Source organism: Colletotrichum higginsianum, chromosome 4 (genome assembly GCF_001672515.1).
Source record: "Colletotrichum higginsianum IMI 349063 chromosome 4, whole genome shotgun sequence".
NCBI lineage: Eukaryota > Fungi > Ascomycota > Sordariomycetes > Glomerellales > Glomerellaceae > Colletotrichum > Colletotrichum higginsianum.
This window is the reverse complement of record NC_030957.1, coordinates 4853253-4867184: the sequence shown is the minus strand read 5'-3', so window position 1 is coordinate 4867184 and position 13932 is coordinate 4853253. Positions and strand designations below refer to the sequence as shown.

The window sequence follows — 13932 nt, the reverse complement described above, 5'->3', positions numbered from 1 at the left end:
TCTAACACTGTAAATAGTTAAAGATACAATAGTGTCTCTTGCGATTCCATTATATATGCTCAAACATCGAAGTCACTTGTACACAGCGCCGATGGTTTAGTGGTAAAATTCTCCGTTGCCATCCAGCAGCGTCGGGGAGCCGGGGGTTCGATTCCCCCTCGGCGCATTATTTTTCTTGTCTTGGACAAGAACTCTTCTTTTTACATATTTCTTTACAGCCAAGAAAGAGTACAGAGAGAGAGCCTTACTTTCTTACTGCTTGTACTAGGGAAAACTTGCTTATTCCTAGAGCATTTCTGTAAACCCTAGCTAGGGTTCTTACAAAAAGGAATCGTTCCCTTAAAATGTATAATTTTACTCAAACTGCTCATACTTAAATATGAGTTCAATGTTTTTAACTGTAAGTCTGCAACAGCTGTGAATAGACAAGGGAAATACGCACAAGGATAATAGGAAATCTATCCAGCACTTGTTAGCAAGCAAGGGGCCTGCTTTCAAGGAGCTTGCCACTCACTAGTACCTAAATTGTTGCTACTGATCCACCTCGCAGTCTTGGTCCATCTTGGAGACACCACCTGATTAGCCGGGTCTTGTTTCAATAAGAATTGTCTTCTCGCCACTGCTCTGCCCTAGACATCGTCCTCCGAGTCAATCATGCCGGAACTGTAGGACACGCCCTCACCGCAGCCTCGCTTCCTCCCACTCTTCAAGCTCCTCCTCCTTCTCGCTCTCAGGAATCGTCTGCAAGCGAGCCTTGAGCTTCCCGAACGGATCGGGCTCGAACTCGTCCTCGCCCACGAAGGGCAAGCTCGTCGTCAACTGGGTGGTTCTATCGTCACCGTCCTCGCGGCCGTAAGGGCTCCGACTGCGGCCTCCTGACGACGACGACGACGACGACGATGCCGAGGACGACGTCCGCGCGGACGCGTCCCGCAGCATCTCCTCGGGCAGCGGCAGCTTGACGTACCACGCGATCGGGTCCTCCTCGAGCCCCGCACCGGAAGCCCTTCCACCGGTGTCCTTGGGGCTACGGCTCGTGGAAGCTTCACTCCCCCGAGGGCGGGAGTGAACAGATCGGCCTCTTTGAGTCTCGTCGAACGGGTTGATGAATAACCCACGAGCCGGTACGGACTTTGGCTGAGGCTCAGCAGGCCGTTCCTCGTCAAGAGGCAAGTCAACCCACCTCTCCAACTCAGTGCTGCTCCTCTGCTCACCCGCCGGCTCCCTACGGCCATCCAGTTCGATCTCGTTGGACTCGGCTCTGTTCCTCCTTGCCCCCAGCTCCTTGCAGAACGTAAGGCCGCACCAGGAGGCCAGGTAGGCCAAGAAAACGAGCGGCCACAGGAGAAATACCGCGGGGAACCACAGGGTGACCAGGACCTTCTCCTTGAGGCCGCGGACCGAGGCTCGGTACCACTCGGGTAGGGCGAAGAGGCGGCATTTGTTGGCGAAGGCGTACGCGACGACGCCGAAGATGGCGTAGCCAATGCTGAGGCAGACTGTGATGATGGTCTTGACGTCGACTTGGAGGGATGAGTGGGCGGTGCCGCTGACACCGACTGTTGGGGCCATCCTGTCTCTGATTTCTGCCGCGAGGAGGTGCGACGTATATACGGGGGCCATCGTTGTGGTTGTTTCTATGATTGTGTTGGGAATTTCTGTGGGAGAGGAATCCTGAGTTTCGTCGTAGGTGGCTTCGTGGTGACGGGTTGCTGTTGCTCAGGAACGAAGGCCGAGTTGTGCTATGTTAAGACGCCTGGTCCCAGGGCAAAGAAGGCGGCCGAGGGAAACATATATGAGGGTTCGGGGTCTATCTCCGTTCACCCAAAAAGCTCCCTTGGTTCAGGAGATAGCTTTGCCGGTTGCGCTGGATCGAAAGGCGGGCGAGAGTTTAGGCAAGGTTCCCATTTCCGTAGGACGCTTAGCCGAAATCCACAGGAGGAAGAGAGTCAAGTTCATTCTATGAGAAAGTCTCATATCATCTCAACCTGTCCAACCCACGGGGGGGTGATGAGCCGTTTTGCCGGTCTAATATCTCTTGAAACGCACCAAACTTGCTCCTGTCGAAGGCGAGTGGGTGAACGTTGATTGTTGAGTCGCTTTGGGTATGGTCAACGGAGACTTGTCTGTGTATATAAAACCAGTTTTCTTTGGGTTTGCTCCGTTAGCACGAAATACTCCATAATCTGCTTCAAGCCTCTAATCGTCCGAGGTAATAGTACTAGATGTATTTCTCTCTAATTATACAACACCACTGATACCATCGCGACGCGTCTCGCGATGATTACATCAGTGCCGGACTCTACGTGATAACCCGATGCCTAAAATTCACCAAAGACACTCTCGCGGCCCATCAGCTCCGCATACGCCCGACGCTTCTTGGCAGCCTCCTCCTCGATTAGCGCCATCGCCTCCTCGGCAGACTTCTCGTCACGGGGCCCAGACACCTCCACAACGAGCCCCTCAAGCAGCGGCGTCTTCTCGTCGGCCGCGGTCGAGGAAACGCGCCCCCGCCCCCGCGCACCAGCCGGTCCATTATCCGCGCTGGCCTCCTCCACGTCGGGGTCCACGCACTCGACCCCGTCCCTCAGCCAGAGGATCGCGATCCAGGCCAAGGCGAGCGGCCACACGGCGATCAGGAGCATACCCATCTGCACCCCCAACAGCATCTCGATGGCCCTCGTGCTCGTGCACGACTCATCGCTCCCGCCGACCTCGTCGTCCTCCGACCCCGTCGCAGCTCCGTCTCCGCCGGGACCAAGGCGGTCGTCGTCCCCCGAGCCTTGGTATGTGCCGCACGTGACGAGGTCCAGGAACGCCCACCACGCGCGCCCGCAGTCGGCGAAGTACCCGCCCAGGAGGACCATGCCGTCGAGGACGTACATGAACGCTGCGGAGGCGACGAGGCGCGCGCGCTCCTGCCTGTCGAGAAGGTCCACGTCGGCCGCGTACAGGCTCAGTAGCCGAGCCTCGACGAAGAGGATGAGGACGAAAGCCGTGAGGAAGGCGACGGGGGCCTTGTGCGCACGACGTTGGTGGTGCTGGCGGCGCGGGTGGATCGTGCGGTGCGGGTGCGGGCGTGTGAGGTCTCGATGGCGTATGTGTTTGGTCGGAAGGGGATTGTGAGAGTTGTCGGAAGAGGGAAGAGACGAGGGGAGAGGCGAGAGACTGAAGGCTTCGCTGTCGAGGTCACCCAAGAGGTCGCCCAGGGTGTCATCGTAGGGTCTGCCTACCGAGGCGGCGCGAAAGGTGGACATTGCGGAAGCCATGTGGTCCAGAATGCCTTCGTCTGGAGAACGTAGGGTTGTTTAGGACGGACCCTAAGGAATGGTAGCTTGTTGGAGTTGGCTGCGCTGTTGAAGTCGGCTGTTGCGGTTATTGAACGAGAAGCCAAACGCCAGACAAGAAGGAAATCTCAGCAGCTTATATCCTTTGGAGGACAACATCGGAGATACCCAGCTGACGAGAGTTGGACAAGAAGGTTCTGAGTGCTCTCCGTACCAAGGTTATGTGAGCATCATTACACGTCCCAACCCGGCGGAACCAGAAAGGTTGAGCAAGAGACAACTGTTATAATCAACCGCATACAAGAATCTCGACGGGATGGACCCTCATCCAGAATTATGGTTATAGTATTATACAGTACTGGTACAGGATATCTATCGGGCGATTCTAACGGCAGTCGCAAAGATCACACCACACACCCCCCTTTTGTTGACATTCCCTTCAACTCCATAGCTGGAAGCTCAGTGTGGTATCGTATCATCACACCACTGCCCCACAAGCATAGAAAATATGTGCTCGAATCGAAAAAAGAAGTGGAAAGAAAAAACATGTGACGCGCCCTCCAAAGACAAACCCATAGAACTCGAACAACAATAACAACAACAAACAGACCCCTTTTCTTTTCCATCCTTTTCTATCCGTGAACCGGACCCTCCTTCACTGTTCAGTCGACGTCCGCCAAGCTCGTGTCGGAGGCATTGCCCGAATCACCTTGCCCCTCCTTCCATGAAGCCATTTCCGCTACGGGCACTCGTCCTCTAAGCCACCGGAGCGTGGCCTCTGTGCCTCGCTCGAGCACGTTATACCTGGGGACTCTGAAGCGGTTGCCGGAAACCTCGAGGCGCTTCAGTCCTCCGCTACCACCAAGCAACCCGAGCTTGGGGTTCAAGTGCGCAATGTCATTGTTGCCGGCATCGACAACCTCCAGGCCCCTGATGGTGTCTGGATCCAGCTCAATCAAGTGGTTGTTTGCCGCCAGCAAAACAACAAGCCGGGGAAAGACGGCTCGCAGGTCAGGCGGCAGGGCCGTGATGCGGTTGAGAGAGACGTCCATCTTCTCCAGCTGCGGAGCATGCAAATGTGTGGTCAAGGGCGAGAGGCTCGTGATGTGGTTGCTGACAAGATTCAGCTCGCGAAGCACCGGAAGATCGAGTTCCTCCGTCAGGTAAGTTTCGCCAACGAGCTGGTTGTGGGCGAGCGAGAGAGCGGCAAGAGATTCGGCAAAGAAAGACAGTGAGTTCGGGAAGCAGGTAAAGAGGTTGTGGTGCAACTGAATCTCGATGACCCTGTTGTCGGCAACCACCCTAGAGCAAACCACGGGATGCAAAGAGGATGATTTGGTGTTTGAGCGGTCCAAGACGCCCTGTTTGACGGGCCATGTTTCCTTGGCAAGCGTCTGCGAGCGAGCTCGTGCAGGCGAAGTAGGCGACCAGGTGGGCGGCGTGGCAAATGAGTCCTCGTCCGAGTGGTTATCACGGGCCAAGGCCTCAGCCGGCACAGCTTCGATGGCTGGATGGATCTCATGGGGCTCCGCGAGCGTGTTGTTGAGCGCAGTATCAGGCGTGGCAGCGTCGACATCCTCCTCAAACGAGACAGGCGGCTCGAGCCTACCGGCCAAAACCTCCTTCAGCTCCTCCGTGGTGGCCGAGACGAACTTCTTGTCGCGCAAGGGGTTGCCCGCTAGCCGAATGAGAGTCAGGCTGTCCATCCTGCAGATCTCTGACGGCACGACGCGGATATCGTTGGCCGAGAAGTCGACATGTCTGAGCTTTTCAAGAGTAGTGAAACCGCTCGGGAACTCGGAGATGGCATTCTCGTCCGCCGTCAGGGTCATAAGACTGGGCCAAGAGCTGACATCGGGCAACTCTCGCAGACGGTTCATGGACAGAATGAGCTGGTGAACCGAGGGAAGACCAATCGTAGACCCCGAAGGGACCAAGTGAGTCAACTGATTGCAGGAGAGGTCCAGCACCTGAAGGTTGGAAAGGGCTTCAACTCCATCTTCAATCAACATTCCCGTGAGCTTGTTCTTCTTCATGATCAGCTCCGTCAGCGGAAGCTTGGAAAGGCTTGCAAAGGGCAACGACTCAAAGCTGTTTTCGCTGAGGTTGAGAACGCGCAGCCTGGATAGGTTCTCGATGCCCGTGGGAAGCGACGACACATTGTTCCCGTGGAGGTCAAATATTTCCAGGTTCTCCAAGTTGGCGAAGATGGGATCCAGGGGACCGTGCAGGAGGTTGTTGGCGAGCTTCAAGTCACGGAGAGCCTTGACTTGAGTGATGACTTCGAGGCAGTTGTTGGCAAGGCGGTTTTGGGACTGTTATAGCGGTTAGTCAAGCTAAGTGAGACACTAAGAATCCACGGGTGAGATTTCGGCTTACCAGATTCAGAGACGTCAGAAGAGGGAGCTGTCTCAGACCCATGGGCAGCGAAATAAGTGAATTGCCATGCAAGTCCATCGCTTCGAGACCGCCAAAGATGTTGCCATTCGAGTCCTCGTCCTGGGCCAATTCCTCGGCGGTAACGTCGGGGAAGATGTCGTCGCCAATGGTCTCCAATTCGTTGTCGGCAGCCACAAATCTTGTCAAATCGACCGTCTCGGCCCAAGAGCCATCGTACGTACCCATGGACTCCATGTCGTACATCTTCAAGACTTCGACGGGAATCTCCTTGAGGCCCATTGCGGCAACGTTGAGGCGTCCACTGCTTCGGGCGGCGACCAGACGCTGCTGAATGACCTTTTTCTGCGAGTTATCCGACCGCTTGGTGTTGAACGGGTCGTTGGTACTGAAGGCGTCGGTCGTAACGGCAATGCCGAACTCGAACCCATTATCCTCTGGGATGATCGGAGGCTCGGTGTGAGTTGACTGTGCTTCCGCAATGGGCGCTGGGCTCGCAACCGATGCCGCTGCATCCGCCGCTTGACGATCGGCCGCGCGCTTGGCCGCCCTGGCCTTGGCGATCTGTTCCCGCAGAGCATTTGAGGACTTCCTGGCTGCCGTTTCTTCATCTGTGGCGGTCGGAGCTGCTAGGGCCGGTGACGGGGCGCTGATCTTTGACGGGCCGGGCCTTCTCAGGGATCCATACGATTTGCTGGGTGTCAACTTTGGAGGCGGCGAGGCAACCGAAGCCGAAGTGGTCTGGCCCATCGATGGCAGAGACGGCTTCTTGTACAGGCCGTTGACCGAGGCACGGGGCTTTAGAGGACGAGCAGCCAGGGTTTTTGAGCCAGTCTTTGACGGCGGCGGCATCATGCCGGTTGCTCTTGTCGGGCTGGGACTCTGGTTGATGGGAATACCCGAAGCCGAGGTCGATGAGGGTGCCGAGGGGGATGATTGGGGCGTGGCTCGCAGCGTCGGTGGCCGGAGAGAGCGAATGCCAGAGACGCGGCGAGAAGGGGTGCCTTCCATGGACCCCAGAGGATGTCGATGGGCGTTGGCGACCGCTCGAGCATTCGCAAAAGGGTTTTCCTCCGTTCCGGAACTGGAGCCGGGTCTGCTGTGACGCGAGGCCGGACGTCCAGAGCCGTCAGATGTATAGCTTGAGCCGGGTCGCGAATGGCCACTGCCGGCGCGTGAACGGGGTCGAATGGTGCCATCGGGGTCGAAAAAAGTCGACGTCTTCTTGCTTAGGGAGGGCGAAGATTGCAATTGCTGCAGGGTTTCGATCGTCCGTTCGGAGAGAGAAGGCCGGGGCTTGAAAGACGTTGCTCTCGGGGTATCGAAGCTCGGAAGGTCGGACTCGGCATCGCCAACAATGGCCGGTGGGCTCGTGTCTCTGGGCAGAGGGGGTAGGTCTGGGACGGGTTCGAAGTCTGGGTTCGCTGCGTGAGCTGCTCCAAATTGACGACGTGTCAGACTGGCGGAGCGCGCGATGGTGGGCTGTTCGGTCTCATCTGGAGGCGTCGGTGGCTTGTGGAAGCCGGCTTCTTTCGATTTCAGTCGAGGTACGCTGCGGGAACTCCTGAGAGTCGTCGTCGCGGGGGCGGGAGGAGCTCTCAACGCAGGCTTGCTCGCAGAGGGCGGCTGGAGCTCCCGCCGTGGCTTCGGGGCTGTCAGGCGAGGTTCGGGCTGCTTAGGAGCGACGGCTGGCCCCAAGTGGTCCCGCGATGCGGCCGGTCGAAGCCGAGGATTCCTCAGACCGGAGTTCAAACCCTCCCGCGAGGGTGAAGGCCGAACAGCAGCAGCTGCTGCAGGGGGAGGAGGGGGAGGAGTGGCTGTCGACTTGGGAAGAGGCAGACGCGAGAATCGAGGGATCCCACTAGGCCTCCCAGGAGCCTGTTTCTCGTCCATGACAACGACTGCAAGGGTGTCCTACTGCTCCGGGAGCATTCGAGGTGTTGGGAAATGACTTCGTCGACAGCTTGGGACTCAAAATTATCAGGGGGGGGGGAGGTGTTTTCTTTTTGTGCTCTGTAGAAGCGATCGAGAACGCGGACGGCGCACGGATTGTCGGCAATGTCTTAGCGCTTGTGCGTCGAGACCAAGCGACGGGCGGGACGGGAAGCTTGACGTTCGCTGCTCCTCCAACGCTGATCGGGAGCTAGCACGGGCAGTTCAGTTCCCGAGTCTACTCTGCACTAGTGTGACGGATATGATGTAGCGTTTTCTCGTGTAGCAAACGGGCTGCTCTCGAGGAGCTGTAACGTCGTCGGGTGGTGGACGTCAAACGGGTGGAAGCTATCGCGATGTCGAGGGTCGGTCGGCGATCGGGCGGCGCGAGAGAGCTGAGGAAGCAAGGAAGCAAGGAACAAACAAATGGCAAACTTGGAAAGATGTCCTTGCCCGAGAGCATCTGCATCTGCATCTGCATCGGCGGCCGAGGGCGTCAGGGATATAGAGCACACACCCTTTTCGAGGCGATACGGGCGAGTTCAGCAAAAAAGAAGAACGAGGGCGGACGGCGGATGGTGGATGATGGTGCATGCAGCAGGGATTCGACAAGGATGTCGAGTGATTTCCAATTTCCCGGAGTGCAACTGTGCCTTCTGGACAAGGTCCTTGGGATGGCGGGTGGGGCCGGATACGTACCGCGGGTTCCGGAGCTCATCTCTGGTCTGACCAATAGTGCAGTTCCCGTTGCTGCTGTGGAGTTTCTCGCTTAGCCGGATGAGGGAAGCTTGGGTGCAAGGCAGCATGGTTGGGCAGCTAAACTTAGTGTGTCCTTGCGCCAGTTCTGCAGTGGACAGATAGGTACTTGTACCGACCCGATGCGCCGGAACAAGTTTCGGTGGTAGCGCTCGCTACCAGCCGCCAAACAATTCTGCCGCCTGTCACTCCTGTCTTCTTATCTCATAGCTCATGGCTCATGGCTCGTGGCTCATGGCTCGTGGCTCATGGCTCGTGGCTCATGGCCTCTGTTTGTGTCATGGCTCACAGCTTATATCTCACCTTGCCGCTCGCTCATGGCTCTCGGTTCTAGTACAAGATACCAACACACATCTTCCACTACTGCCGAGTGAGGGGCGAATGTCTCCATGCTGTTATGTCTTGATGTCTTTCTGCTGCCCAAAGCCGGAATGGACTTATGCTTCGACGCATATCCAGCTGCAGATAGACACCATAATCTACACACCTTGGTATGAGAGCTTGTCTTTTTTTCTATTCAGACACACCTTTCGAACTTCAACCCCCTCTCCCTCTACGTCTGTTCGTCTGGTCATTACAAAGCTCGTCTTGCCCTCGCCCGCCGGCCTTTTCTAGAAGATCAATCTGCTTCCACGGTTCGGTCAGCGTCTGATCTTCATAAGATCTCATGTCATCCGGCTTTGTCCTAAAGCGTCCAGTCCCTGGCGACCTTCCTAGACAGCCCAGACAGACAGAACTCCTCCACCGCTCCCGCTTTTCAACAAATAGATGTCGTCATCGACAGTCGTCCCGTCCCATGGTCCCATGGTTGACAGGGGCTCCAACGCATGGACACAAAATGCATCTGATATCGACCGTCAACCCAGACGAGACATCAGGCGGCTCAAAGCCTTATGCCCCGCCGCGCCCACTCAAACACGGCTAGGTGGCTCGGACGAGCCTGGTCCAGATCGGGTGAGGCAAGGCAGGGGTTGGACGAGAGAAGGGATGGACGACCGCGTCCTTTGTACATACCTATTGACCCATGCCTTCCACGCCTTCCACTGTCTCTGTATCTCTGACCCTTCACCTGGCTCCACCTGCGCCATGGCTGTTCACGCGCATCAATGGCCATAACCCGGCTCGCCGCTCTTGAGCTGCATCATGACAGGCTGCACTGCCCGCAGCCATTCGTCTCTCGGGCTATGGCGGTTCTGGCCTTGCCAGAGGCGCCACGCGCACCGGTTACAGGTCCGCGTGTCACGGCCCCGTGAGCGGTCATCCCGCTCGAAGAAGGCCGGATGGAAGAGCCACGTGTTGCACTTGGCACAGTACCGGATTCCGTCTCTGTCTTTGGGCCAATCACCAACGGATCTCTGCGCTCGTAGGTTATCGTGGTGCCACTGAGGGAGCTGTCCCTGCGGGCCTTGCCAGCTGGGGCCGACGAGGATGTTTCTCATGGTCCAGAAACCCAGAGGACCAACCGGAGGCTGAGCAGTGACGGCCGGGGCCGGCACCCAAGGGAGAGCTGTAGCTGCAACAAGTGCCTGGGTAGGGGCAGAGGGAGAAGGTGTGATAAACGCTGGAGCTCGAGCAAAGGTGAAAGCCGGTGCGGAGGGTAAAGCTGGGATAGAGTTCGCAGTCAGGTTGAAGGCGGAAGCCGGGTTGAGGGCGGCAACCGGACCAAAGATCGGGCCTGGGCCAGGTGCGTGAGCCAGGCCAAAGGTGAAAGTTGGGACGTAGGAGATACTCGACATGTAGGGGCCGAAGTCAGATACAGGGGCGGCAGTAACAGCGGCATTAGGGCTGGGTTCGAAGTTGGCCAAGCTATAGGCCAAAGCACCATCGTCACCATCAATCTGAAGATTGTCGCCCTCGTCCCAGTACCTTTCAGTCGATTAGTTGGGTGATCCTGACTTCTGTTGCTGTCATGGCCACAACTCTCATCCAAGGGGGAACTCACGCCAACGAACCCACCGAGGTTATCTCTTCTTCTTGTTCATCCTTTGCTTCTTCTTCTCTTCCTCCTCCACCTCCTTCATCCACTCCCTCGCCGCTGCTGTAGCCCTGCGCGATAGCCTGCGGAAAATACGGCAGGATCAAGCGTCCAGAGCCCGAAGGCGTTGAGGGGGGTTTCGGATAGTGGTTGCTATTCATCTATATATAGTCAATGTTGCTGGTCAATGGATCATGATTTCGGAATCTAACCTTTGGATCTGTTTTTGGCGTTTCTTTGTGCATGGAAGAAGACCAAATATGAGTCGACAGGAAGATTCTGGCAACCTGGCTTCACCTTGATTTTGACTACTCCTTCACCTGCATCGTGGGACAGGCTACCAGGTTGCAAGGCGCAAGGGCTTTTGGTTCACCTTGCCCTTGCGCCTCATGAGCCCCCTCGTGTTGTCAATGGGCATGGCATATCTGGTCCTGTGTCTTTTGGAAACCTTAGAGGATTATGTGTAGGGTAGAAGGGGAACGTGGTAGCTAGGTTCTAGCAAGGCAAGAAACAAAAAATGCTGTTCACATCACAGCCTGTAAGTTCACTTGATCCAAATCATTGTGTCTGCAGGTTACATCACTGCTTCCCAACAAATACTATACTCCTTTTTAGTCTATTTCTAATGTACAGTAAACCAAGCCAGAGGCCTGCAATGTCATCATCTCACTGCTTGCCTCTTCCTAGAGGGTGGGGGAGTTGTGTGAGATGTGTATAGGGTACATGCTTTGCACACACTATCTTGGTGATTGGCGAGACAGTCGTCCTTCCAAGTGGGGTGTTGTTTGAAAAGCGCAGTTGTCCAGGTAGCCAACCTTAATTGTAATAGCACTATGTGACACAGTATCTCTAGAAGCTGGGTCAGGGACAAAGGGAAAGAAAAGGCCAGAACATGGAACTGAGTGGAATCTCCCGAGTCCATCCGGGAAGCTATATAATCCGATTGCGGACGTGTAGTAAGAAACCAACCCTCGAGGCCAGACAAACCGGAACATGGCGCTGTGGCCAAATCGTCATCCGAAACCGCCGTCGGATCAAGTTCCAAATGCATTCCGAAGTCGAAAGATGAGACCGTTGTCAAATCGAAAACGAGCCCGAAGAACGAGACTCTTGCCAAATTAAAGAAAAAAACGCCGTCAATTCAAAGGATAAGTCGACGAAAGAGACTCCCACTAAGAAAACCAAAGAAAGAGAGAAGAAGAAAAAGGGGGGAGGGGGTGCTGATTAGACGAGAGCTAAGGCGAGAAAGATGACAACGACGAGGACGATATTACGAGGACTGCAAGCTACATGATTGCAACTTCAAGATTCTCATCCGGTCAAGGTGGGGTCGCATCCCGTGGGATGGAATAGGCGAAGTCGGGGATTTAGCCTCCCTCTCAAACTCTCCACTTGTTGGGACTGTCTTGAACGTTGGTACGAGCATAACAGGAACCTCCATGACATAAATCATGCTGCACAATCGGGTTATCCCTTAAGCTATGATGCTCAGAAGCCTTGTATTCCAAAGTTTTGGACCGGGTTGGTGCTCGAACCAACACTCGTGCGCGTCATTTGCCCAGTTTGCAGGCCGTCAGAAAGTCGAGACCGGTCTGGGCCGACAAGTTCCCTGTCCAATGTCCCAGGATGCGTAGGCATCTACGCTGAGACAACCGTTGTATAAGCATTGTGTGTTAGAGCCAGGCCTAACCATCCCTCCAGCTATCAAGGGGTAACGGTAGTTTGGGAATGACGACAAATCCCATGGGACATGCCGGAGGCGGACGGACCGATACGGCGAGTCACGCAGAGCGGCCCAGCCGAGGTCACGGTACGACATCCGAAACTCAGCCCCGTTATTCGAGGGGCAGAGGGAACCACGAGTCACGATGGGTCGATGAGAGGGTAAGAGGAAGCAAGAGAGCAAATTGTGTTATCCAAACGTGGAATTCAATATGGGGGGGGTATCATAATCGAGCAGACCAAGGTCTCTATCTAGCTACGTATGCCTTAAAACTTGCGTTCATTCATCCAAAGTGTCCCAACTCCGCGTGTTTCGTAGTGTAAAAAGTTCGAAAATCAAAATAAATTCGTGCGAGACAGGCGACGTTCAAGTCGGCATTAGACATTAGAGATCCCCAGCAATCGGGGCTTCCGAGGCCGAACATCGCGAGGGACAACAAAGGTCATGTCGGTTGTCTGCACCCTTGAGAGCACCGCAGGGATGTGTCTTGTCCCGTCGAGCGGCGCTAGCTACGCCGTCGACCAGGGCCAAAGGCCACGCCGACAGCAGGGTAGTGTATGATGCAGTCTCGAGACAAACCGGAGACTTGTTGTTGCGGTTCCTTCGGAAGGTTTCGGTTGGCAGCAATGGGACGAGGGGTACTGGTAATCGAGCAGCTTTCATCCGCGAAGCCTGGGAGCATCAGGTTAGCAACCGCATAGGTGGAAGGAATACTGGTAGAGGGAGTGATCTTACTTGCTCAAAAATCCCTCAACGAGCGAGCGCAATCGGACTCTGAGCACGACGTTAGCGGAGACCAAAGAGGATGCCGTCAGATGGACCACTTACCTCGTCACAGAGTGCGAGTAGTCATGGCGTCCCAAACGAGTCTTCCCACTCGGAAGTCAGCTGGATTCCATACGAGGAAGGCTGCCGTTGCTGGGTTGGAGGCCTTTCCCCACGCCGCCGGAGCTGGTTCCGGCTACGGCGGGCGCGCCGGGAGAGCCCGGAGAGGTCGCGAGCAGGAGGCTGGCGGGGCTGCCATAGGGAATATGGGCAGCCGCCATCAGGCTTCTCGTGTGTTCGTACATGGAGAGCGCGTAGGAGTCCATGCTGCCGGTGAATTGCTGGCTTGCGGTCGAGGCCATCGAGTCGGATGACCCGGTGGTGGTAGAAGAGGGTCTGGGGATTGGAGCGGACATCAAGACGGTACGTACGGTATTGTCAGTGATGTTGATTTTGATGGTCAGCGGTAGAGATACGGTAGAGGTACGACTCGGTGGAAACTTTGGGCCTTTATAACCCGTCAGATCGGCTCTCTCCTAGGTATTTATATCGCAGATCTCCTTCTCCTCAACCCCGTGTTCCAGGCCTCCAATGGATGAATGGCAGTCACCACTCCACCGACGGACGGGTTGGATGAAACCTTGTCCAACTTTCTGTCCCAGGGAACATCAGCAAAAAACCTGATCCGACACTGGATGGAGGGTAGTAGCGTAAAGCATTCCCCCATGCATGTCCCCTGTCGATACTGTCTAGGGTCACGCGGGGACCCTCAACGCCAGCAAATTTCACACCGTTGGCGCCGTCTACCTTCCCTCCCCCCCCCCCCCCCCCCCCTCCTCCCAGCGCGTGATCTTATTGTTCCCTCGCTCTCTCGTCTCTCTTGCTATACACTAACTGTTCGTGGTCCCTCGTGCGTCTGGGAACAGCCTTGACTGTGGGCGGCCCTGTCATGTCCCGGCAATTACGGCCAGAGTCTCAGGGTCCAGTCCTCGGGACACCCCCTTCTGTTCTTTAGAGCCGTTGGAATGATCGCTGCATTTTCACCTTAATTGTGGCTGGGTGCATCCAACCAACCCTGGCCGGTGGCCGGTGCCTCT

At 56.0% G+C, this 13932-nt stretch overlaps 5 protein-coding genes across 5 annotated transcripts; all 5 read right to left on the bottom strand.

Annotated features, from left to right (window-relative positions):
* Positions 1–678: 678 nt before the first annotated feature.
* Positions 679–1623, bottom strand: CH63R_06797 (uncharacterized protein; the record flags this gene model as incomplete). Its single annotated transcript, XM_018301772.1, has 1 exon — positions 679–1623. One exon carries the CDS (start codon positions 1621–1623, stop codon positions 679–681), a length of 945 nt encoding a protein of 314 aa, XP_018159622.1.
* A 698-nt stretch (positions 1624–2321) lies between these two features.
* On the bottom strand, positions 2322–3257 carry CH63R_06796 (uncharacterized protein; the record flags this gene model as incomplete). Its single annotated transcript, XM_018301771.1, has 1 exon — positions 2322–3257. The coding sequence occupies one exon, from the start codon at positions 3255–3257 to the stop codon at positions 2322–2324; it is 936 nt and encodes a 311-aa protein (XP_018159621.1).
* Positions 3258–3949: 692 nt separating this feature from the next.
* CH63R_06795 (Leucine rich repeat family protein) lies at positions 3950–7577 on the bottom strand (the record flags this gene model as incomplete). The annotated part of the gene is made up of 2 exons (XM_018301770.1): positions 3950–5602; positions 5667–7577. The coding sequence occupies 2 exons, from the start codon at positions 7575–7577 to the stop codon at positions 3950–3952; spliced, it is 3564 nt and encodes a 1187-aa protein (XP_018159620.1).
* Positions 7578–9475: 1898 nt separating this feature from the next.
* On the bottom strand, positions 9476–10508 carry CH63R_06794 (uncharacterized protein; the record flags this gene model as incomplete). The annotated part of the gene is made up of 2 exons (XM_018301769.1): positions 9476–10238; positions 10315–10508. 2 exons carry the CDS (start codon positions 10506–10508, stop codon positions 9476–9478), a joined length of 957 nt encoding a protein of 318 aa, XP_018159619.1.
* A 1946-nt stretch (positions 10509–12454) lies between these two features.
* CH63R_06793 (uncharacterized protein) lies at positions 12455–13251 on the bottom strand (the record flags this gene model as incomplete). Its single annotated transcript, XM_018301768.1, has 2 exons — positions 12455–12742; positions 13012–13251. The coding sequence occupies 2 exons, from the start codon at positions 13249–13251 to the stop codon at positions 12455–12457; spliced, it is 528 nt and encodes a 175-aa protein (XP_018159618.1).
* Positions 13252–13932: the final 681 nt, after the last annotated feature.